Source organism: Aotus nancymaae, unplaced genomic scaffold (genome assembly GCF_030222135.1).
Source record: "Aotus nancymaae isolate 86718 unplaced genomic scaffold, 86718_ANA_hifiasm-v0.15.2.pri h1tg000010l, whole genome shotgun sequence".
Taxonomy (NCBI): domain Eukaryota; kingdom Metazoa; phylum Chordata; class Mammalia; order Primates; family Aotidae; genus Aotus; species Aotus nancymaae.
Genome location: NW_026988421.1, coordinates 37,017,270 through 37,042,917, shown reverse-complemented (window position 1 = coordinate 37,042,917; position 25,648 = coordinate 37,017,270). Strand labels below are relative to the sequence as shown.

At 40.4% G+C, this 25,648-nt stretch overlaps 1 protein-coding gene and 1 pseudogene across 2 annotated transcripts; both read left to right on the top strand.

Annotated features, from left to right (window-relative positions):
* Positions 1-641: 641 nt before the first annotated feature.
* On the top strand, positions 642-21,924 carry CEP55 (centrosomal protein 55). 2 transcript variants are annotated; one of them, XM_012454791.3, is made up of 9 exons: positions 642-952; positions 3,358-3,555; positions 6,394-6,669; positions 9,255-9,323; positions 15,125-15,275; positions 16,623-16,936; positions 18,162-18,233; positions 18,962-19,087; positions 20,776-21,924. In XM_012454791.3, the coding sequence occupies exons 2-9, from the start codon at positions 3,370-3,372 to the stop codon at positions 20,974-20,976; spliced, it is 1,395 nt and encodes a 464-aa protein (XP_012310214.2). In that variant the 5' UTR covers positions 642-952; positions 3,358-3,369; the 3' UTR covers positions 20,977-21,924. The 2 variants fall into 2 exon arrangements, with proteins under 2 accessions (XP_012310214.2, XP_012310215.2); XM_012454792.3 differs by lacking the exon at positions 18,962-19,087 and having other exon boundaries at positions 798-952.
* Positions 21,925-24,729: 2,805 nt separating this feature from the next.
* On the top strand, positions 24,730-25,097 carry LOC105718882 (small ribosomal subunit protein uS10-like; annotated as a pseudogene).
* Positions 25,098-25,648: the final 551 nt, after the last annotated feature.

Sequence of the window (25,648 nt, the reverse complement as noted above, 5' to 3'; positions counted from 1 at the left end):
GGGAAACAAAGTGAGACCCTCCCTGTCTGTATAATTTTTTTAAAAAAATTAGCCGGGGGTGATGGCGTGCGCCTGTAGTGTCAGTTACTCTACAGGCTGAGGCAGGAGGATCGCTTGAACCGGGGAGACTGAGGTTGCAGTGAGCTGTGATCGCACCACTGCACCCCAGCCTGGGCGACAGAGTGAGACCCTAGGGGATGACAAGGGGGCTGTGCTCCACTGTGAAATCCCGTTGCTCCAGGGGCAGGAGGGGCCCACTTCACACAGGGATAAACTATGCTCAAGGGCGCAGAACTAGTTCGTCCCGTTCCAGCGTCACTGGGTTTATCCCATTAAGAATACTAATTTGCTTCCTCCTCAAAGCAATAAACACAAAACCAGCCCCCGACTGCGAGACACCGAGCTTGTTGAGGTCTGAGCCCACAGAGAACCCCAGAGCCCAGAATTAGCTGGCGGGCGGGGGAGTAGGCGCCCCCGCCCCTCTTCGGCCCGCCCTGAGGCTTTTTCTCCGCCCCTCAAAGGCGACAGCCAATCGGGGAGCCTCGTTTTCGCCGCGCGCGGGCGCGCGCGAACGCCACTCCTCCTTCCTGCGGCCGCGCCCGGCCGGCAGTGACGTGCCCCGCCCCGCAGCCGCGATATTCAAACTCCCGGAAGCGGCATCCGCGCCTGATGGTGTGACTCGGAAGACGCGAGCGCAGTGGTTCGCTTCAGTTGCTGGCTGGCCCCTGGGAGGCGACCGCGGAGGCTGGCGAGGGGCGGCCAGGACACGCAGCCCCGGGGCCGGCCCGGGCCGGACCGCTAGGAAGGGCGGGCCAGTGGGCAGATCGAGTCGGCGAGATTCAATCTCTGCCCGTCCTGATATCAGTCTTTTCCCTGGCGCTCACTTCGTGCCTGGCACCCGGCTGGGCGCCTCAAGACCGTAGTCTCTTCGATCGCTCTTTTGGACTAGGCGGTGGGTATCATCTCCTTACAGATAGGGGCAGAGAGTCCAAGTGACTTGCCCAGGGTCTTTCGTTAGGGAGGCTTTTTTTTCTGATTGGCAAGAGCTTTCGTTTTCTGTTCCTCAAACATCTTTATTTTAGAGGTGAGAAAACTGGTGCCTCTTTTTGCACTTTCTCTTTTCCTGTCTGTCTCCGCAAGTGAGATTTTATGTGGAAAATGTTAAAGATTGGCGTCCGCTTGTAGAAGATGCGGTTGTAATAGATGCCTTGTACCGTTTACTGGATGGAAGCGCTTGTTTGGTCACCTCCTGTCCAGCATGGACATTGGTTCAGCCAATCAACCAATCATTTCTGAGCGCTTGCTGTTAGGCTCTGTGGGTGACCCCCCCCCCAAAAAAAAGTGCAGTCCTTGAAACAATAGTTGAACTGAAAAAAAAAAAGGTTAGCAGGGAGTGGAATTGGGTACCAGATTGTGTGTAATGGTGGGGGGGGCAAGCTGTATCATTTATTAGAGTTCACAGAGGCATGCTAAGGTCATATCTATGACCTCAGCATATCTATGACCTTGTCAGTCAAGGTTTGAACTGTGGAAACCTTGTGGATGACTGGAATAGAAAATACAGGAGGATGAGCGCAGTGGCTCACACCTGTAATCCCAGCACTTTGGAAAGCTGAGGCGGGCAGATCACTTGAGGTCAGGAGTTTGAGACCAGCCTGACCAACATAGTGAAAGCCCGTCTCTACTAAAAATGCAAAAAATTAGCCAGGCGTGTTAGTGAGTGCCTGTAATCCCAGCTACTCGGAAGGCTGAGGCCGGAGAATCGCTTGAACCTGGGAGGCGGAAGTTGCAGTGAGCGGAGATCGCGCCATTGCACCCAGCCCCGGAGACAGTGCAAGACTAAAAAGAAAATACAGGGAAAGGAGGTTGGTGAGACTAGGTAGTGGAGGAGATCCAAACCGTCTGGGCCAGAGGCTAGAAACCGGTAGTCATTCACTGCCAGAGTTTCTGTCCACAGGTTAGGAAGCAGAAGTTCATGGTTCTTTCAAGTTCTGCAGCTCTGTATTTCCATCATTCTGTCTCAATGACTTGGTAGCAAAGTAGTTTTCTGTCCTACGACCCACGATATCAAGTCAACAGTGTGTTATGAACAGAAGCACAGAGGAAAGAACTTCCTGTGGCAGTAGGTGACTGAGAGACGCCAAAACCTTGCATTTCTTCAACTGATGGATGAGTTACCTTAATTTTTCACCTTATAATGGCAAAAATCCAGGACAAACCTTCTGATGGATGATTTGTTCTACTCAGTGTCTACAGTTCTGGTATGTTTAGACATTCTGATTTCAACCAGGACGATCTTAAAAGTCACTTCGCTACCATTCTAAGGTCTCTCCTATTTTTACTGATATCATTTATCACTGTATTTCTGTGTAATATTTATTACAGTTTGAGAATTCATGAATCCTTGTTTGTTTCCTTGTTATAGCCTGTCTTTAAGGCCCATGACATCACGGAACATGTCTTTTTTTTTTAAACCAATTTACACCCAGCATGTATCAGGGTACCTGGTAAATTGTAGGCACTATAGTAATTTTTGAATGCATTAATGATCTCATACTCCTTTATATTCTTTAATCACACTGCCATTATTTTATCTTGGGATGCATGAAGTGGAAAAATGTTTTTTAACCTCCCTAATTAAAAGTTACTTTTATATACTATTTGTATGCATCGATGCTTCACTATATTTTTGCCTGCTAAAGTTTATATTATATACTTGTTTCTAAACTGTCATCTAGTACTGTTAGCACATGCTAAGTTTCTCCTTACTTAATTTGGCCCCTTATTCTTAATTCCTTTCATACCTAAATCTCCTGAATATTATGCCTCTTTTCCTGTAAGTGTCTCATTTTAGGTTCTCCTCACATTTTCCCACTGTGCTGTCTCAAGTGACTATTAAGATAGATCTGAGCTAGGCCATCTTCTAAAACAGAGGACATATGTCGAGTAATGACATTTCAATGCCTATATACTCAGAATTACTTTATTTACCACCAGCTTTTTATTTTGGGCCAAGATATGTCCTTGATTGTGACCTACTTCCTTCAGGCTTCATTTAATGGTTGGGGACCCCTTCATTGTTTTTTAAACAAAACTTTTCCACTGAAGAATAACACAGAACACTGCACAAAACATAAATGTACAAGTTGACATATTTTAGAAGGTGAATACTCCCATTTATCAACCACTGAGATAAAAAAAAAAGTTAAAATACCCAAGAAGCCTCCTTCCTTCTCCATACTCTGCTGGTTTGGATATATCATTTCTATTTAAAGCAGATAGGTTATTAGACCTGTTTCAAACTTGAGATTTAAATTTTTAAACTCAGAATTATACAGTTGATTTTTATTTTTACAGACCATTTCAGAGATGTCTTCCAGAAGTACCAAATATTTAATTAAAAGTAAGTGGGGATCGAAGCCTAGTAATTCCAAATCTGAAACTGCATTAGAAAAATTTAAGGGAGAAATTGCAGACTTAAAGACGTCGGTGGATGAAATCACAAGTGGGAAAGGAAAGCTGACTGAGAAAGAGGAGAGACACAGACTTTTGGAGGTAAATGGTCTTCTGATCCTTTAAATTCTAAGCTCTCCAAGAAAGCGATGCATTAAGATTTCCTGATGCTACCTTCTTCTTCTTGGCGTGTTCTCTGTCTTGTCCAGTTCATTAGTTTTGGAAAGCTGACCTTGGGTTTAGAATCTTAAATTCCTACTTTGACTTTGCTAAGTCTTAGATGTACTTTAGTCATTAACTAACTTCTCACCTTTAAATGTAATTGAGTGTGTGTTTTGAGGTTACCAGGTACTAAGTTTGTTTTGGAAATGAAGACATTGCGATTAATAGTTTTGCACCTTTTTAACACAATAGTATGGTTGTTTTTCAGTTATTTAAAACAAAGTATAACAATTCATCATTCTTCCTATAGCTTCTTGGTAATTTAGCTTAACTACATGAATATTCTTGATAACTTTTGTTATGTTGTATTTAAGATTGTAAAACATTCTGGCTTACTATTTTTACTACTTTAAAATTGATGGCATAACTTAGAAGCATTTGATTTTCCATACTTTTTTTTTGTTTAAGACTGGGTCTTATTCTGTTGCCTAGGCTGGAGTGCAGTGGCTTGATTATAGCTCACTGCAGCCTCAAACTCTGGGCCTCAAGTTATCCTCTTGCCTGGGTATCCCAAAGTGCTGGGGTCACAGGTGTAAACCACTATGCCTGGCCATTCCATGCTTTTTTGGAGTACTGTATTACTCGTTGATGTACTTTAAGGATACTATGCTAGGCTTATATCTCTTTTTTTCTGTGGAGAGGAGAAAATATTTACTCAATAATTATATAATCTGGTTTTCTGGCTTACTAAATGTAAAAAATCAAATCTGTCCATTTCAGAGATTTCCTTGTTTAAAACATATTTTATCATGCATATTGGCTGCTTTCCAAGTAATTCTGGTTTTCAGGGTTTTGGAGGAAAAATTATTAGATGTATTGGCATTTATACTCTGTTCAACTGTATTTCAGATTCCTTAAATTACAATTTGTTATGGCATAGACAGTAAAGAAATTAGGAACTTATTAGAACTAGAGGGACTTAAAAATGTAACCATAAATGTAATCACAAATTTGAATTTAATTATTTTGCAGAAGTTTATATTTAGAAAATAAATGGTTAAGGCCAGGCATGGTGGCTCACACCTGTGATCCCAGCACTTTGGGAGGCCAAGGCGGGTGGATCACCTGAGGTCAGGACTTCAAGACCAGCCTGGCCAACATGGTGAAACACTGCCTCTACTAAAAATACAACAATTAGCTGGGTGTGGTGGTATGCACCTGTAATCCCAACTACTCAGGAGGCTGAGGCAGGAGAATCGCTTTAACCCAGTAGGTGGAGGTTGCAGTGAGCCGAGATTGTGCCACTGTACTCCAGCCTAGGTGACAAATTGAGACTCTGTCTCAAAAAAATAAAATAAAATAAAATAAATGGTTAAACAGTGTACCATTTGATTTCTTTAAATTCTCTAAACAGGTACATAATAAAACTGATTTATTTTTTGTAACAATATATATGGAGGTAAATGCTTTTCAAGCATTGAGAGAAGAGTCATCACCAATCCATAGACATGAAGGTTGTTTTGCAATCTAGCAAAGGAATCTTATCTCTTCCCTGAGAGATAGCTTTCCATTTCATTCCCACATTTTGAGAAGCACTGGGTACTTTGTTCCTTTATAATCAATTGAAATTAAATTTCCTATCACTTCTACCCATTTGTTCTAATTGTGTCTATTAAGGTTACACAGAACAAGTCCTATTTTTCCTTTGCAAACTGACAATTTATTAGCTATGTAAGGAAATCTTGCTTCCTCTTAACTTTTCTTCAGACCAAGCTCATATTATTCAGCCTTTCTCGCTTCTTATCATCTTGAACAGTTTTTAGTTTATCCATATTTCTCCTGAATTATGCACTTAGAATTGAACACAGTGTCCTAAATACGTTCTGGCAAACACAGATTGAAATGATAGTGCTACATGTACTTAGCTGGATACTGTACTCCAAGAAAGCCTAAAATTGTATGGCTCTGTATCTGTATCATACCACTGATTTGAATTAAGCTTGTGGCCAGCTAAAATCCCCTCATCATTTTCAAATGAATAACCATCCACATAAACTTAAAATTCCCCCATTTTATATTTGAACAACTACTGCTTTTTTTCTTAAATGCAAGTTTTAACTTCATGTTGTTTTGACTGTTAGCCTATAAAGTAATTTTAATAATTATTTCTATCATTTTTCTATTTGACTTTTTTCTTTATGTCAGCAGCAGTTTAAAAAGCATTACTTATCTATATCTTGTAAATCTTTGAGATGTTGAGCACTCCTTTAAAGATCACCTTCTAGATTCAATATTGAATAATTTATCAACACTAAGCAGGTTAATGAATGCTTCCCTCTCCTGCTGAAATATTCTGTAACTTTTAAGTTCCACTGATTCAAGTTCATCAATGAGCATGTATATCTTGTGTGACCCACTTTTAGCTTTTAGTTTTTACAAGATCCAGTATTACGGAAGAATGATTACCAAATACTCATGGGAGAGCTAGCTCTTCTTTAGCTTTCTCTCACCACCCTTGATAGAGGTGGTTTCTCCTTTCTTCATGTCTGTGCCCATTTTTTAATGTCTTAACTGTAGCACTTACAACATTGCATTAAGATATTGGCTTAATTCTTTGTGAGCTATCCGAACATAAAACCTTGACTTCCTCATCTTTTTTGGCCCTGGTATTTAGCATAATGCTGACTTGATATATAATAACTGCTTGTTGAAGTATATATTGTTTAGCTAGATGTTTGACCTGGCTTTGTTCTAAGATTCTTCTTAGTTTATATCTAGAAAATTCGAGTCCTTGAAGCTGAGAAGAAGAAGAATGCTTATCAACTCACAGAGAAGGACAAAGAAATACAGCTACTCAAGGACCAGCTGAAGGCCAGATATAGTACCACCACATTGCTTGAACAGCTGGAAGAGAAACCCAAGAAAGGTGAAAGGAGGGAGCAGCTGTTGAAAGCCTTATCTGAAGAGAAAGATGTATTGAAACAACAGTTGTCTGCTGCAGTCTTACGAATTGCTGAACTTGAAAGCAAAACCAGTACACTTCATTTATCACAGGTGCTAATCATTTCTTCAAGACTTTTTTTTTTCTTTCTGATACAGTTTGTAATTCTTAGGAAGAATGACTTTGTTAAGACATGCTTGCCAAATGATGAGACAAATGATGATTATAGTATACTAACAGGTCACTTAACATTTTTTAATAGCCCAGTCCCTTCTCCATAAGCAAAAATAGTTATTACGGTATCATCTACTCCCTGTACCATTGATTTGCCTGAAGGAATATTCAGAAGACAAAAATCTGTGTATTTATGATTACCAAGATTTTGTTGAGCTTTTATTCCTATGGTTTATATCATGAAAACAGTAGGCTTCATTTTTTTGGTTATTTTTCGTATTTGAAACATACAGTTATAATATCAAATATACTGCACTTTCAGTTTCTCCCTCTTTTGTTTGAGAGGCACTAGTGTCATAGAAAGAACAAGGATATGGAAGTAGACAGATAGGAGTTCGGATCTTGGTTTTGTACATGCTAGCTCTGTGACTCTGAACAAATTTGTTAACCTTAACCTTTACAGCCTTAGAGACAATACTAGACTTCTCCAGACCCCGTCCTAAACCTTGGTTTCTTTCTTTTTTTTTTTTTTTAAACATATAAGTCGGGAGGCTGAGGCAGGAGAATTGCTTGAACCGGGAGGTGGAGGTTGCAGTGAGCCAAGCTGCACTCCATCCTAGTGCCTGGCAACAGAGTGAGACTCTGTCTCAAAAAAAAAAAATATATATATATATATGTATATTTGCTAAACCTTAGTTTCCACATCAGTAAAATCAGGATAGGAATACTGATAATTAAATGTGATAATGTATGTAAATTGCCTCCCATAGTGCCTAGCATATAGTAGGTGCTCAGTAAATGGTTACTTATTGATCAGATCTTTGATTCTTTTGGAGATTTCAACATTTGAATACTACTAACATTAATATCATCTATAGGCCGGGCATGGTGACTCATGCCTGTAATCCTAGCACTTTGGGAGGCCGAGGTGGGCAGATCACCTGAGGTCAGGAGTTTGAGAGTAGCCTGGCCAACATAGTGAAACCCCATCTCTACTAAAAATATAAAAATTAGCTGGGTGTGGTGACATGCACCTGTAATCCCAGCTACTCGGATGACTGAGGCACTAGAATCGTTTGAACCTGAGAGGTAGAGGTTGCAGTGAGCCAAGATTGTGTCACTGCACTCCAGCTTCGGTGACAGAGTAAGCCTCTGTCTCAAAAAGAAAATCATCTATAGAAGAAAATCTATAGCTTTCAAATATATCTCAATGCTGTTATGGCTCTTTCTCTGTACTTTATTTCCCCTTTAGGAGAGATAGTGATCAGACCTATACATTTATGTGTACTTTCATAGCTAGGCATTTGAGTGTTTCTGCAGATAAGTTCAAAAAAGTGGAGTTTTTCTAGAGAATTTCCACAGAGCTGAAACTCATAAAACATTACAGTCAGATTCAAAGTAGTTGACTAAAATTTTTCTTTGAAGTTCAAGAGTTAGTTTCTCTACTTTGGGAATATGAAATACAAAGTTGGCAAAAATTATAATTTTTAAAATTTTTACTATTTATTTTTTTTTTTTGAGACAGTGTCTCATTTTGCCTCCCAGGCTGGAGTACGGTGGCGTGATATCAGCTCACTGCAACCTCCACTTCCTGGGTTCAAGCAATTCTCCTGCCTCAGCCTCCCAAGTATCTGGGATTACAGGCACTTGCCACCATGCCCAGCTGATTTTTCTATTATTAGCAGAGATGGGCTTTCACCATGTTGGTGAGGCTCATCTTGAACTCCTGACCTCAGGTGATCCACCTGCCTCGGCCTCCCAAAGTGCTGGGATTACAGGTGTGAGCCACTGCGCCTGACCTAATTAATACTATTAGTAATACAAAATATGATTCTAGAAAAAAATTTTTACCTTTTGTTTGACAATTTAATGTCTTCTAGATGTCATTTAAATAGCCGAGTTGTTTTGTGTTTGTCTTTTTGGTAAAAATCACTGGGCTGTTCATATGCACTGAGGGCTATTCTGGTAATCCGGGGGTCCAGAGGACCACAGAGTCAGATTAGATAGAAAATCTCAGGGTTTAGGGGATCTTAATTTTGACAATGGTTATCTCTGGTAACTCTCACCTGGCTTGATGGTTTACCACCATCTCCTAGATCTGGATTTTTTGTGTTTTTTTGAGGCAGAGTCTCACTCTATTGCCCACGCTGAACGGCAGTGGCGTGATCTCAGCTCACTGCAACCTCTGCCTCCCAGGTTTAAGCGATCCTCCTGCCTCAGCCTCCCGAGTAGCTGGGATTACAGGCACATGCCACCACACTCGGTTAATTTTTCTTTTTGTATTTTTAGTAGAGATGGGGTTTCGCCATGTTGGCCAGGCTGGTCTTGAACTCCTGACCTCAAGTGATCCGCCCACCTCAGCCTCCCAAAGTGCTGGGATTATAGATGTGAACCTCAGTGCCTGGCCTGGATCTGGATTTTGGGATGTCCCTGCGAGGTATATTGTATTATTATGAAACTGAATATAATGAGGCAACTTCTATTGTGGAATGTCTGATGTTAACTAATGTTGGATTATTTACAGACTGTGCCTGCAAACGGCTTCAACTCATCAATATGTAATACTCATGAAATGGAAATACAGCTGAAAGATGTAAGTTCATTTCCTTTTAAGTTATGGGTAAAGAGGGCTAATTCATTTATTCTTAAGTTTTATAGAAATTGGCAACATTAGTGCTGTGACAGAAAAACTGAATGGTTTGTGAGCTTCATTTAAGTCTGTTTCCAGACATTCAAGAATAATTTCCTAAGCATGGTCTCCTTTTTTTTTTTTTTTTTTTTACTCTGAGATGGAGTCTCACTCTGTCGGCCCAGGCTGGAGTGCAGTGGCACAGTCTCGACTCACTGCAACCTCCGCCTCCTGGGTTCAAGCAATTCTGCTGCCTCAGCCTCCTGAGTAGCTGGGATTACAGTCACAAGCCACCACACCTGCTAAGTTTTTGTATTTTTAGTAGTCATGGGGTTTCACCATGTTGGCCAGGCTGGTCTTAAACTCCTGACCTCACGTGATCCATCCACCTCTGTGTCCCGTGAGCCACCATGCCCAGCAGCCATGGTCTCTTTAGGGTAGAGAGCCCTTAGAAATCATCACTGCCACCAAATACCTCAGTAGCATCCCTTCTCAGATCATCTCAGTCTAATTTGCCTAATTTGCCCAACCATTTTATTGTTTTTTGTTTTCTCATTTTTTTTTTCTTTTTTTGAGACAGAGTCTTGCTCTGTTGCCCAGGCTGTAATGGACTGGTGTGATCTCCGCTCACTGCAACCTTCACCTGGGTTCAAGTGATTCTTTTACCTCAGCTTCTCAAGTAGCTAGGATTACAGGCACCTGCCACCACACCCAGCTAATTTTTATTTTTAGTAGAGATGGGCTTTTGCCATGTTGGCCAGGCTGGTTTTGAACTCCTGACCTCTCAGGTGGTATGCCTGCCTCAGCCTCCCAAAGTGTTGGGATTACAGGCATGAGCCACTGTGCCTGGCCTCCATTTTATTATTTTAATGTAAATTAATTTATAGTATCTTCTCTTTTGGCTTATCCATGCAAGATGCTCTCTTTAATATGAAGTTTTCTCTTGAAACTAGGGTTTGTTTTCATAGGTTGAAAAGGAAACTACACTTAGTACTTCTTTTCTCTGAATTTGATATGAGGTTATTTTAGTTATATAGTAAAACTGTATTATTTCAAACTTACATCATAAATAGATTGGTGGGTTTTGTTGGGAATGGAATAAATTGAGGACACAGGACTGCTATTTACAGTGTTTTTTTTTTTTTCCAAGGTTTAGAGATATGAAGTATAAAGTTTCTAACTTAAGTATTAGGTCAGTAGGTTGGTATTTTGGTTCCAGAAATATTACTGGCATGTCTCTCCTGATCTAAGCATGTTCTTAAGATTTCTGTTTTACTTCATCTATCAAGTATACTTTGAAGTCTTTTTGATCTTCAGAAAAAGAATGTAACTCTCCTGGGTGTCTAGCCAAGTGCTAAATACTCTTATCAGAGTAATTTACCTAGAGGTAACTGAAATGAAGAGGAAATATTTCATGTCTTATTACATTGAAGTTTGTTATACAGGTCCTCTGTATATATCCATACGTATGCATTAGATGCGTGTATCTAGAAATAACTTACCTTATACACTCCTGCATTCCTCTTTATTTACTCCACCTTCACCACAATGCCTTTCCAGCTACTCCTTTAATAAACCACCTTTTCTCTTTCCGTTCCCTCTGCCTGGGACACTCTTCCCCAGATATCTTCATGCTTTTCTCCCTACCTCATGCAGGTTTTTATTTAAATGCCACTTTCTTGGCAGTGGGGGAGGGCAGACTGGGGACTCCTTGACCACTTCGTCTAAAATTATAGACAATTTCTGTTCCTTTCTCCTGTTTTTCCCCCTCCTCATCACGTATATGTGAAAGTGGCATTTAAATGAAAACCTGCATCGCCATCATGTGGCCTTTTAGAATATTACTCCTTGAATCTTCAACTAACATGTATTTTTGTTTCTCATACTTAAGTGATGTTTGGTTCCTTTAAAAGAAAAATAAAATAAAATAAAATTGGTCCGGTGCAGTGGCTCATGCCTGTAATCCCAGCACTTTGGGAGGCTGAGAAGAGTGGATCACCTGAGGTCAGGAGTTCGAGACCATCTGGGCCAACATGGTGAAACTTCGTCTTTACTAAAAATACCAAAAAAAAAAATTAGCCGGGCATGGTGGTGCATGCCTGTAATCCCAGCTACTCGGGAGGCTAAGGCAGGAGAATTGCTGGAACCTGGGAGGTGGAGGTTGCAGTGAGCCAAGATCGTGCCATTGCACTCCAGACTGGGTGACAGAGTGGGACTCCATCTCAAAAAAAAAAAGAAAACAAAATTGGCCAGGTGCGGTAGCTCACGCCTATAATCCCAGCACTTTGGGAGGCCGATGTGGGCGGATCACCTGAGGTCAGGAGTTCGACACCAGCCTGACCAAACAGTGTGAAACCCCATCTCTACTAAAAATACAAAATTAGCCTGACGTGGTGGTGCATGCCTGTAATCCCAGCTACTCGGGACGCTGAGGCAGGAGAATCGCTTGAACCTGGAAGGTGGAGGTTTCAGTGAGCTGAGATTGCGTCATTCCACTCCAGCCTGGGCAACAAGAGTGAAACTCTGTCTCAAAAAAAGTTTCATGACCATTCAATGTTGGCTGATGTCTGAGTAAGAACCTCACTGGGGATGGCAGTGGAGCTGGATAAGAGAGTAACTATTGCAGCCTGTTTTTTTTTGTTTGTTTTTTTTTTGAGATGGAGTTTTGCTCTTGTTACCCAGGCTGGAGTACAATGGCGCGAACTCGGCTCACCGCAACCTCCGCCTCCTGGGTTCAGGCAATTCTTCTGCCTCAGCCTCCTGAGTAGCTGGGATTACAGGCACGCGCCACCATGCCCAGCTAATTTTTTGTATTTTTAGTACAGACGGGGTTTCACCATGTTGACCAGGATGGTCTCGATCTCTTGACCTCGTGATCCACCCGCCTCGGCCTCCCAGAGTGCTGGGATTACAGGCGTGAGCCACTGCACCCGGCCTGCAGCCTGTTCTAAGATAGGCCATGAATCCTAGCAATCTTCTCAACTGTGCTAAGTTCACTGATTATTTTTCCCAACTTTTATTATGAAAAATGTCAAACATACAGAAAAGTTGAAAGCAAGTACATTGAACAATCATCTATCTACCACTAAGGTTCAACAATAAGACAGCCTCTTTAAATAAAAAGTCAAATTACTACAGTGAAAATAGCTATCCACAGAGCTTTACATTATTGAAGATATAATACAGAATGGATATACAGTATCTCTCCACTTGACAAATGGACTCTTAAGCCATACAAAGAGGACTACTGTTCCCTAATGGATAAGGAGAGAAAAGTGTCTAGTAAAGTGGCTGAAGGCTCCTGGTCTAAGTCTTTGATTTTAGAGACTGCTTCTGTCTTACTAATTCATTTGCTAATTCTACAGCAGACACTGAAAATCCTTTAAGCGCCATACCTGGAAGCTTTGTTCAAGAGTTTGTAGGGTACTAGTAGAAAGAGCCTAACAAAGCTTAGAGAAACTCTCTAGACTTTAGTAAGAGTTTCCATATATCTTTCTGGGTATGGGATCAATGTCTTTAAAGGATGGAAATTCTTTTTTTTCTTTGAGATGGAGTCTTGCTCTGTTGCCCAGGCTGGAGTGCAGAGTGCAATGGTGTGATTTCTGCTCCCTGCAACCTCCGCCTTTCCAGTTCAGGCAATTCTTTTGCCTCAGCCTCCCAAGTAGCTGGGATTACAGGAGCATGCCACCAAGCCCAGCTAATTTTTGTATTTTTAGTAGAGATGGGGTTTCACCATGTTGGCCAGGCTGGTCTTGAACTCCTGACCTAATGATCCGCCCACCTCGGCCTCCCAAAGTGCTGGAATTACAGGCATGAGCCAGCGTGCCTGCCAAAGGATGGAAATTCTTACCAGAAAGCAGATGCCCTGATAGATACCCAAAACTTCAAGTTCTTTATGTACTCTTCATTGTGGAACTGGAGGTCTGGAAAGAGTGGCTGCTATAAAAGGAAACACTATGTTATATTTTCAGATTGAAATTAAATATAATTTTATCTATGCAAAACAGATCATTTTATGAGCTACTGTGGTGTTCTCCAAATAGTAATCAGAAATCTGTATTCCATTCTTGAAAAAATAAGCTTGTTTGCTGATACTGTTATAGGTTCTTCAAAGTTCAGATTACTATGAGCTCTGGATTTATAGCCGGTCCTCTAGTGTAAAAAGGTTACAATCTTTGCCACACAAAACCTCTGTCTTCACATGACTTCATTCTCTATGTTTATCTGTGTGTCTGTTCCTTCTGATAAGGATACTAGTCCTTGGATTTAGGGCTCACCCTACTCCAATGTGGCCTAATTTTAACTAATTGCATCTGTAAAGACCCTATTTTTTTTTTTTTTTTTTTAATGAGACAGGGTCTCACTCTATTGCCTATGCTGGAGTACAGTGGCACAATCTTGGCTCACTGCAACCTCTGCCTCCTGATTTCAAGTGATCCTCCTACCTCAGCCTTCCAAGTAGCTGGGACTACAGGTGCATGTCACCACACCTGGCTGATTTTTGTATTTTTAGTAGAGACAGGCTTTCACCATTTTAGCCAGGCGGATCCTGGCCTCAAGTGATCTGCCCACCTCGGCCTCCCAAAGTGCTGGGATTACACTTTGGGAGTGCCCAGCCCAAAGACCCCATATCTGAATAAGGTAATGTTCTGAGGTTTCAAGTGGATGTGAATTTTGGGGGACATTATTCAACTCATTCTAAGTATGAAACCCTTATACAAACAGATGAATGACCCCAGCTTGGAGTTTTTAATTGGGTTATAAAAGATCATATAAGGCATGAAAGTTGGTGGTAAAGAGAGAAGGTAGCTGTTTAAGTTTGATCCCCTAAAGAAGACACTGAGATGATGTTAGGAGTGCAGACGGTTTACTGAGGAGCAATATCTGTGCAAGGAAGAAGGAAGTAGGTATGCCAGGGAGACCATCAGACCATGATGAAAACCTGACAGGGTCTCTGTCACCCCATGGGGGGCTCCAAAGCAGAGCGTGCTCCAAAGCAGAATCTTTGTTGAGCAGCAATAGTTAGGCCCTTGTTCAGTTGTTGGCTGGGGCCAACCCAGCTCAGCTCAAAAGCTGAGAGGGACTTGAAGGAGTTAACAGATGGAGGCTGTCAGCTAACCATTCACTGAGCAGGTGGGCAGAGCTCTTTTTTTTTGAGATGCAGTTTCACTCTATCACCCAGGCTGGAGTGTAGTGGCACGATCTCGGCTCACTGCAGCCTCCACCTCCTGGGTTCAAGCGATTCTTCTGTCTCAGCCTCCCGAGTAGCTGGGATTACAGGCGTGACACCATGCCCAGCTAATTTTTGTATTTTTAGTAGAGATGGGGTTTCACCACGTTAGCCAGGCTGGTCTTGAACTCCTGACCTCAGGTGATCTACCTGCCTCAGTCTCTCAGAGTGCTGGGATTACAGATGTGAGCCACTGCGCCCAGCCAACTGGGCAGAGCTCTTGAAGCGGGGTTCTGAGCAGTTCATCTCCATGTCTTTTACAAAATGTGTTTTAGTTTATAGAGAATGACATGTACATGCACACAAAGCAAGTTGTGTACTGGAAAAAGCAAACAAATGAACTTAATCCCACATAAACTATGACGGTGTCATGTTATATATTCTGAAGGCATGTAACATGGAATGGTTGCCCAGAATTAATCTATGAGCCATAGAGTTTTTGTTGGAAAAGAATACATCACTTGGACTCCCTTGCCCATTTTAAGATTTTGTTTTTTTATTTTACTGTTCATTTTCTTTCATCTTTCCCATTAAGGCTCTGGAGAAAAATCAGCAGTGGCTTGTGTATGATCAGCAGCGAGAAGTCTATGTAAGAGGACTTTTAGCCAAGATCTTAGAGTTGGAAAAGAAAGCGGAAACAGCTGCTCATTCACTCCCACAGCAGACAAAAAAGCCAGAATCAGAAGGTACTGACTGGTATAAAAATGTTCTTTTGGGATAGGCCTGACATTTTCTGAAAGGAGTGATTCATCAAATTTAGATTTTTATAGATATGTGTTAGAAAGTAAAATAAGAGCAAGTCTTGTAGCCCTGAAGTAAGAAATACCATTTTTGCAAGTTTTATTTCCTAATGTTTTCAGATCAAAAGAAAGTACAGACACAGGCTAACGGGTGATGTTTAGTGGTTCTGAAGTCACATTCAGTTTTCTCTACCCATGAGTGCCCTTCCCCTTCTTCAAAGTCCTTCTCCAGCTTCTGCTTCCCGAGAGTTGGCCTTGTCACCAATTCTCTTTTCACTTTGCTTCCCTTCAGCACGTATTCATATCCACCCCAGGAGAAAGAATGCCTTTTATAGATGATCCTTAAATCATTTGAACTTCAGTACAGAATTGAGATGAACTTTCTTATTCACGATGCTCTCTTTCTGCCAAGTGCTTTGCAGTTTCCCTTACATAGATCTCAGTGGAGTTTCACAGCAGCCCTAAGAGGCGGGCAGGAAAGGTCAATATTCTCGTCTTACAGATGAAGAAATAGGTTTAGCAATTCTAGATGACATGCTCAGGAAAAAAATAAAGAGAGAAACTCCATGCAAAGCTCTCCTTAAAAAGCCCTGAATTTTATAAAAAAGTCTAAAGAAAAGGGAACAAGACTCATAAGACTGGAGAATCATATTTGAATATTTAAAACAAAGCTAATGCTAAAAAGAAACTATAAATGTCTCTGGAGGCACTTCAAAGCTGTCAGCCCTAATGGCACAAAGTTACTTCTATAAAATCTGTATGTGTTTACATAAAAGCAGGATTTTAATTACAGGCTAAGTCTAATTTCTTTTCTTGGGTGATACAGTTCTCTCTCTCTCTTTGTGGGCCTATGTTTTACCAAAGTAATATTAGCACTTGTTAGAATAATAGTTAAGAAGGGTCTTGCCCTATCTTTCCCATCCCAGTCCCCGTTTTTTCGTCTCATCAGGGCAGCTGCTCTTAATATTTCTATTTTTAATTTTGATAAATTATCCCCATATATAAATAATGAGCTTGTATTCCTATTTGTTGATTGAACTTCTTTAGACGTTCACTCCATACAGAATAGATGTTACTATTTTTAGTTCTTCTGTGAGTTTTATAACTTCACATAATATACCTGCTGTACTTGTTTTTTTATTTCATCAAGTATCAACCATAGTCCCTATCTCTCGACTCTTCATGTTGTAAAATGAGGAAGTAGTGTGGTTCCTTTAGATGTTTGATGTTTCACTTTTAAGGAATATTATTTATTTTATAAAATGAGTTGTGCCATAATGTTGTTTGTCTTAGGTAATCTTCAAGAAGAGAAGCAAAAACGTTACAACGATCTCTTGGCGAGTGTAAAAGAAGATCTTGAGGTGGAACGACAAACCGTAACTCAGCTGAATTTTGAACTGAGTGAATTTCGAAGAAAATACGAAGAAACCCAAAAAGAAGTTCAAGATTTAAATCAGCTGTTATATTCACAAAGAAAGGCAGATGTGCAACACCTGGAAGATGATAGGCATAAAACAGAGAAAATACAAAGACTCAGGGAAGAGAATGATATTGCTAGGCGAAAACTTGAAGAAGAAAAGAAGAGATCCGAAGAGCTCTTATCCCAGGTAGGCTTAACCAGATCCATAATTCAGAGTGTTCACTGAACACTGACAAGGTGTTGGGGACTATTTCACCACTAGATAACTAGCGAGGGACAAAACAAGTTCCTGCCCCTTCATGGGAGTTTACATTCCAGAACAGAAACAGCCCATAAACAATAAGCAAGCAAGGAAACTAAAGAAAATGCAACGGCGTGACATGACAGAGGGAAACTGGGTGCCACTGGAGGCCTCTCTGTGGAGATGGCATTTGGACAAAGACCTGATGATGAGAAGGACCCAGTGAGGTGGGTGACTCTTCCTCTCAGTGGAGGAAATTGTACATACAAAGGTTCTGAGTGAGGAGGAGGTCAGTATATGTGAGAAGCCAAAAGAAGATGTGAAGTAATGAGAGGAATCAAGGCTGAGGCATCAACGTGCCACTGCACTCCAGCCTGGGCGACAGAGAGAGACTCTGTCTCAAAAAAAAAAAAAAAAGTTGCAATTGCTAAGTTAGAATTATTGGAATTGAATAGTACTTTAATGGAACTCTTCTTCTTTTTTTTTTTTTTTATTTTGGGGACAGAGTCTCCTCTCTTGTGCAGTGGCACAATCTCAGCTCACTGCAGCCTCTGCCTCCCGGGTTTAAGCGATTCTCCTGTCTCAGCCTCCCAAGTAGCTGGGACTACAGGCGCCCACCACCACACCCAGTTAATCTTTGTATTTTTAGTAGAGATGGGGTTTCACTGTGTTGGCCAGGCTGGTCTCGAACTCCTGACCTTAAGTGATCCACCTGCCTCAGCCTGGGATTACAGGTACAAGCCAGCACGCCCAGCCTGCCATCTTAGTCTTTACCACCCTCACTTCTGTCTACATGACAGTGATACTGGGAAGAGATTAAGCACACTGATTAAATTTTGCTCCAACTCTGTGGCTGAGGGCACAGCACTGCCTCCTGAGTTATCCTACTCAGAAGTGTCAGAACCTCCAGGAAAGGGGATGTGGCCGCTGCAAAGTTCAATGCTGTTTATCAGTGTTCAGTCTCTATGCCTTGGGGAACTCTCAGCAAGGGTGGTATACTGCTTAGCTGCCAGCATAGATAACCATCAGATGGCCAGCTGGAATGATTCACCCGCGACTAGCAGGTGTCCTGGTTAGAGATGTGAGACTTGCAGTGTGAGCTTTTCATGCATCCCAGGTCAAGCGGGAAGAGGTTGGATGTGACAACATTGTTTCTCTTTACATCCTACAGGTCCAGTTTCTTTCCACGTCTCTGCTAAAGCACCAAGAAGAACAAACAAGGGTAGCTCTGTTGGAACAACAGGTACTCATTGGGGTTGCTTCTAAATTCAATCCTGCCTGTTAGAAAATGCAGTTTTTTCTCATGTTTATGCTGTTCTATGGAGAACCGTTTGAAAGTTGTGAAAAGTATCTTTAAAAGACTTCAGTGAAAGTCTTTTTTCTTCAATAAAAAAAGATTTCGAGATACTCTGCTAGCCACTTATTCCTATTACTGTCCTTAGGCTAAACAGAGTCTTGAGGTGTGATAGCAGTTTTCTTGACAGGTAAATGTTGGCCTTGGCAAATTTTGCTCTTCCTCAGTGGCTGTAGTTCCTAGCCTAACAATATATCCTAATTGGGGCTACCTTATAACTTCAGGCAGAACTGAGAGAGACACCATTTAGTCTCAGAATGTATTATAAATTGTATAGAGCAGAGATTGTTACCATATTCCAAACGAGGTAATAGCTATCTCTTTCCCTTCTCCTTCTCGCCCGCTAAAAAAGGGGGATAGGGAGGACTAATTCTAATCAACAGCTTCTTAAGGTGCTCTTCACTCACCTATTCCTCAGCATTGACTTTGCTCCTTGGATAAACCAAATCCTCAGCCATAAGCTGCTTCATTTATCAACATTTCATGGTACTCAGATGAATTCTTGCTATTTGGTACAATGAATCTTTTCTTTTGTTAATAAAAAAATGTGATCATCCAGTCAAAAGAACTAGACAGTATATATCAGCTATAATTGTCTTGTCCTGGGCCTTGTCCAGATGCAGGCATGTACTTTAGACTTTGAAAATGAAAAACTTGACCATCAACATATGCAGCATCAATTGCATATCATTCTTAAGGAGCTCCGAAAAGCAAGAAATCAAATAACACAGTTGGAATCCTTGGTGAGTTTGGAATGATTAAACTAAAATTTGTCTTCCTCTTTCTGCCATCTTCCCATTTACATACCAAATCAGTTCCCAACTTTGGAGGACACAGCTTAAAGAACAGCTAGCTGTATCTCAAATCAGTAGGCAGAGCCCCTGCCTCATTTGAAGCAACTGCCCTTTGAGCATCAATTCAGAGGACCAGAGAGAGGGACATGATCACATCTGGAATCATTCCCCCAACCTACCCCAGCTGCTGTGATTCTAGAGGCACTAAATAGTGCCTGAGCTGGGGGCGAATGGGTAGAATAGAGGGTAGTTACAGAATCCTGAACTAAAATTGTGTTTATCTATTAAAAAAGAAAGAATGAAAGAAAAATGCTGTTTTTAGGGATAATGGACTATTACTGTTAATATGTGTTTTAGATGTATTATGAGGTTTGTGTGACTCATTCGGAAAACATAATCTTTTAAAACATAAACCTTTTAAATAATGCTATTTCTCTGAGGAAATGGTTTTTTACTTGCTTATTCTCACCTTACTGATAAGCTTTTGGACCATACTTGTTGGGGGTCTGCATTTGTATACATGTCTGTCCCACTAGTACATATTTTAAATTTCATTCTAGTACTGTACAATACTGGTGAAATGTTACATATATGATTTCTCAGTTTTCAAAGAAGGAAAAAAAATGGTAAAAATAAAAATCATTTGTAACATTTATGAATAAAATAAAGAAAATATATTTTTGGCTCTGTTCTTAAGTATTTTACCCATTTCTAATATTTGAAATTAAAATTTATAATTCATTTTTGTTATTGACCATTCAAAGTGTAGGGGCCAGAGGATATGCAAAAGAATTTGTAATTTTCCTATACTTTGTTCTTGCTGTCCACCCTCTTCACTGTGCTGTAAAATACTGTTTTAACTACTCCAAGTTCTTAGAAAAAAAAACATGAAAAGGGAAAATCTCAAAGGTATTATACAATGTCTTAGTCATTTGTGTATAAGCTGTTTGAGCTGCTAAAGTTCTTTGCTGCCTTTAATTTCCATGTAGTACTTTATTGCTGAGGGTCCCTCTGTTTTACAAAACTAGCAGATTTAGTCAGCTTTGCATATAGGCTTACCTAATATTTGGCTCTGTGTCCTAATAAAACATATTCATCTACACACCCAACTCCAATACTTCTGGGCAATTCCAGTAATTCCAGTAGTTATCTGGATAAATTCACAACCACCTCATATAATGCCCCCATAATACTGATGAGCAGAAATTCAAAAGAAAATGTGTCTACAGCTTGAGTACCTATGGAACAGTTAACATTACTAAACAAGCTGGGTGCAGTGGCTTATGCCTTAAATCCCAGCACTGAGGGAGGCTGAGGTGGGCAGATTACTTGAGCTTAGGAGTTTGAGACCAACCTAGGCAACATAGAATTGTTTTTTGTAGAATTTTCTATTTCTACAAGAAAATAGAAAAAGTTAGCTGGGCGTAGCGACATGTGCCTGTAGTCCCAGCTGCTTAGGAGGCTAAGGTGGGAGAATTGCTTGAGCCCGGGAGGTTGAGGCTGCAGTGAGCTGTGTTTGTGCCACTGCACTCCAGCCTGGGTGACAGAGCAAGACTGTCTCAAAAAAAAAAAAAAAAAAAAAAAGCTGAACAATGGGCCTTATTTACAAATTCTATTATTTGAAACTTATTTTTCAGAAACAGCTGCATGAGTTTGCCATCACAGAGCCATTAGTCACTTTCCAAGGAGAGACTGAAAACAGAGAAAAAGTTGCCTCTCCAAAAAGTCCCACTGCTGTCCTCAATGAAAGCCTGGTGGAATGTCCCAAGTGCAGTATCCAGTATCCAGCCACCGAACATCGTGATCTGCTTGTTCATGTCGAATACTGTTCAAAGTAGCAGAATAAGTATTTGTTTTTGTATCAAAAGAATCAATACTGTATTTTTCATTAGCTTGTGGGCATTTTGAGTTACATATTTCACATTTTGCTTATAACTGCCTATCTACCTTTGACACTGGCATGCGAGTGAATCATGGTATCTTTTAGGCTGCTGTGCATTTTTCTTGGCAGTGATAACTCCCTGACATGATTCATCATCAGGCTGCAATGACAGAATGTGGGGAACAGCGTCTACTGAGACTACTAACGTTTTGCACTGTTAAAATACTTGGTGAGGAAAAGATAGTTCAGGTTATTGCTAATGGGTTAATGCACCAGCAAGCAAATATTCTCTGTTTTGGGGGTTTAAAAAAATCAAGGATAATTAACCAAGGATCTTGTTTAACTGTGTTAGCATTTTTTTATCCAAGCACTTAGAAAATCTACAATCCCAATTTTGATGTCCATCATTAAAGGGTGGTGATAGATACTATTTCCTTTTTTTTTTTTCTTATTGTAGAGCGGTTATTAGAAAAGTTGGGAATTTTCTTGATCTTTATTGCTGCTTATCATTGAAACTAAACCCAGCCATGCTCCCCAACTGTGTTCTCCACACGAAACAGGATCTGTTTGAGGCATACTCTTAAGTAGCAACACACAGTGTTTTCTCTTATATTATCTGGCTCTTACTGTAACTTGAATTACATTAGCACATGCTGGTTAGCTAAAATTGTTAAAATACATTTTAATAAGCCCATCTAGCCCTCTCATTTGATTTACAGTATTTTTTTTATTTTTGGCATTCTTAAAGCTTGGCAATGTAATTATCAGATCTTTGTTTATCTGAATAGATATTTTATACATGCTTTGTGTAAATCAAAAATGTTTTAATTTCTTCAGGTTTCCTAACATGCTTACCACTGGGCTACTGTAATGAGAAAAAGAATAAAATTATTTAATGTTTTAATATGTCTAGTGTATTTATGTATATATAGATATGCTTACCCTAAAGGACTATCAGGGGTTACCGAGTAACACACAGTGTAAGATGACAAGACAGTTAAGGATACGTTAGAACCAAAAACTATGTGAAGGAGTTAGAAGGAGTAGATGCTTTCAGGCATCTTTCTTGAATAGATAACAACTCTTTATCAATAAATATGAATTTGAGTTGTTAACAGAGGCAAAACAATAAGCATGCTAAGTTATATAGGTTTTTTTAACCATAGAAATTCTGTTTATGGAAATAAAATTTTACCATTACTGTTAATCCTGGGCTCACAAGATCTTCAACTACAGTTGAACAAAAGATAGGGAAATATTCGGTCACATGGTTCTTATTCTGATCCACAATGTTATGGCAAAGACCATAATATGAAATCATAAATACATGCCATAAGGAAGTTGCTCCCCTTAAAACTTTAAAACAAGCCTGTTTTACCTTTAGTTTACAGATGTGGAAAATGTCTTGGTCATCGGTCAGTAGTGGAGTCAAGCCGAACCCAGGCTTTGGTCCATGCCTGTATGGAACAAGAGATACAGTCTCATGGGATAACTGGCTAGGACATAAACTGTAATAGAAACGTCAGCCTGACGACCTCTAAAGTTTGGTTCCCAGAGACACAGGGTGATCTGGAGTTTGTTTCAAGACCCCGTTTTATTTTCTGTGTTCACTGGAGGGCTGTAGTTAACTTTCCCTGCCCACTTCAGCCACCATCTGGGCACCAATATCAAAAATATACTTTGGAAACATTGGGCAGGCCTCTTGTGGAGCTCTCCTACTGTAGAGGGGAATTTATATATTTCCAATTAGCAGATGATTGAGAGCAGGAAAGATTCTACTTTCCTGGATCATGTTACTGAAGCAAAGATCAATAAAGGCATCTCTAAGACCTGAAGATCTTCAAGGTTCTCACAATTAAGACTTTCTTTTCCCCCTTCACTGTCTACCTTTTTTCTTGGCAGATAATCACCTACTCTTAGGGCATGTTTTGTTGTGGGGGACTATAAACTGTACCAGGAACCATGCTAGATACTTAATCTACTTAAACTCATTAACTCTTCCTTGCAACTCTGTACATCAGCACCATTTTTCAGATGAGAAAACGAAGGCTTGCAGAGATTAAATAATTTGCCCAAGGTCACCACTAATAAGTAGTAAAGAAAGGATATAAGCTCAGTTTGTCCCAGAGCTCATCTTCCTCCATTGAGCAGTTACATTCCCAGCCAACACATGCTGGGGCTGCCGTGCCAGGATTATTCCACTCTGTTGCTTTTTATTAAAAAATTATTTTACATATAGTAAAATGTTCAGATCAATGAGTTTTGACAAATACATATATATATATATCTTTGTAATCATCAGCCAAATAAAGTTATAGACTATTTCTACCACCATTTCTGAAAGTTTCTTTAATTACTTCTAGTCCAGAATCCCCTCCTCCCAGAGGCAGTCTAATTTATTTTTATTTTTATTTATGTATTTATTTATTTTTAGAGACAGGTTCCCCTCGGTCACCCAGGCTGCAGTACAATAGCTCGCTGCAGTCTTAAACTACTGGGCTCAAGTGATCATCGTTCCTCAGCCTCCCAAGTACCTGGGACTGCAAGAACATGCCACTGCACCCTGCTAATATTTTTAATTTTCTGTAGAGACATAGTCTCATTGTGTTGCCCAGTCTGGTCTCAAACTCCTGGGCAAATTCAATTCTCCTGCCTTGGCCTCCCAAATTGTTGGGATTACAGCTGAGAGTCACGGCACCTGGCCCTATTTATCTAAACACATACTAAATTAAGTAAGAACTACACTAATTAACTAAATTACTAAAAACCACAATAAATTAACAAAATTAAGAGCCATGCCCAGTGTCTGCCTGCCTTTGGTTGCTCTCCATTGCCATCAACAGTTGTTTTTTATATTTTGTCGAGAGTTTATAGTTATTATTGAATAGTGGGTTAGTCTGATAAAAGCTACCCTGTCATTACCAGAACCAGAACTGTCTACTGGTTTTGTTTTTTGTTTTTCTTTTCTTTTTTTTTTTGTAAGAAATCTGTTGTAGTTGAGCCAGAATTTATGCTAGGAGCCACATTCTGTGTGTGCATGTCCAGCCTCCAACAAACCCACAAACTGGTGATTCCTTGGTGACTTTAATATCGGCAAATGTAACTCTCGTCCTTAGACGGAAGGCAGGTGGAGGTAAGTGGAGAAGAGAGGGAAGGGTAGATGGTTACAGGATACATTACTTTTACCAAGAGCTTAATGTTTTCAAGGCAAGGGCCAGATGATAGAAAAACACATTCAAAGAACAGAACATGGGGAAACTAAAACCTGTGAGGTTCCCACTATGTGCTGAATTTGTGGTTATGTGTTACTTCATCAAGGGCTACAGCTAGCCATTTTGACAGGTGAGAAAACTCAAGCAAAACCTCCACTATTATTAAAACAACAACAGCAACAAAAAGACATTCCTGAGCTTCCAACCCAAGTCAGTGCCAGAGCCCATCTTTCCACCATGCCAGAAAAGCCCTGACATATTTTCCAAATTCTATAACCTTAAGTGAAATGCGTAAAAGTGAAATAACCTTAAATGAGTCTTAACGAAACCTTAACTAGAATAATAGAACTGTTCTTGGATAGAGACAAAAACAGAAAACAGCTTTTTGAGGAAGACGCAGTGGTATTTGGGGATCGTGCACCCGCACGCTCCTGCTCCTGACTCACCGCTGTTCGCTCTTGCCAAGGATCGAGTTGGTCAGAAGCCGCGCAGCAGCCATGGCTTTTAAGGATACCGGAAAAACCATGGAGCCGGAGGTGGCAATTCACCTAATTCGAATCACTCTAACGAGCCGCAACGTAAAATCCCTGGAGAAGGTGTGTGCTGACTTGATCAGAGGAGCAAAGGAAAAGAATCTTAAAGTGAAAGGACCAGTTCGAATGCCTACCAAGACTTTGAGAATCACTACAAGAAAAACTCCTTATGGTGAAGGTTCTAAGACATGAGATCGTTTCCAGATGAGAATCCACAAGCGACTCATTGACTTGCACAGTCCTTCTGAGACTGTTAAGCAGATTACTTCCATCAGTATTGAGCAGGAGTTGAGGTGGAAGTCACCATTGCAGATGCTTGTCAACTATTTTAATAAATTGATTACCAGTTGTTAAAAAAAAAGAAAGAAAGAAAATGCCAGCTGGTCTCTTGCCCTCTCTGATCTGAGAAGAAGGCCTGCTGCCCAACCTCTCCACCCGTTCCCTGGATTCCCACTATGCCAGTTCTCAAACATCTTTACTTTCATTCTTCAAACATTTATTAAATGCAAAGCTCTGGGCTCAGTATTAGCGATAAGTGATAATAAAATGCAGCTCCATCTTCACAGTCTAGTAGAAGAGACCAACATCTAAACAGATATGTATAATACATGGTAGAAAGTGCTATAATCAAGGTACATGTAGGGTAGGGAGTTTATTTAATCTCTGTAACAAAGTTCAAAGACCTGACTCTTGAAAGATATAAATCTTAGACTAACATAGAATAAAAAGTAAGTAGGAAAAATGCACGTCTAAGAAAGGAAAATGGAGCCACTCATGAGGGCGGCTCCCCAGGTGGGCCATGGAGCACTTCTGAGACATGAGCCGTAAGTTTGGTGCTGAGCTTTGCAGATGGTGGCACAAAGAAACCATCCTGTACCCTATT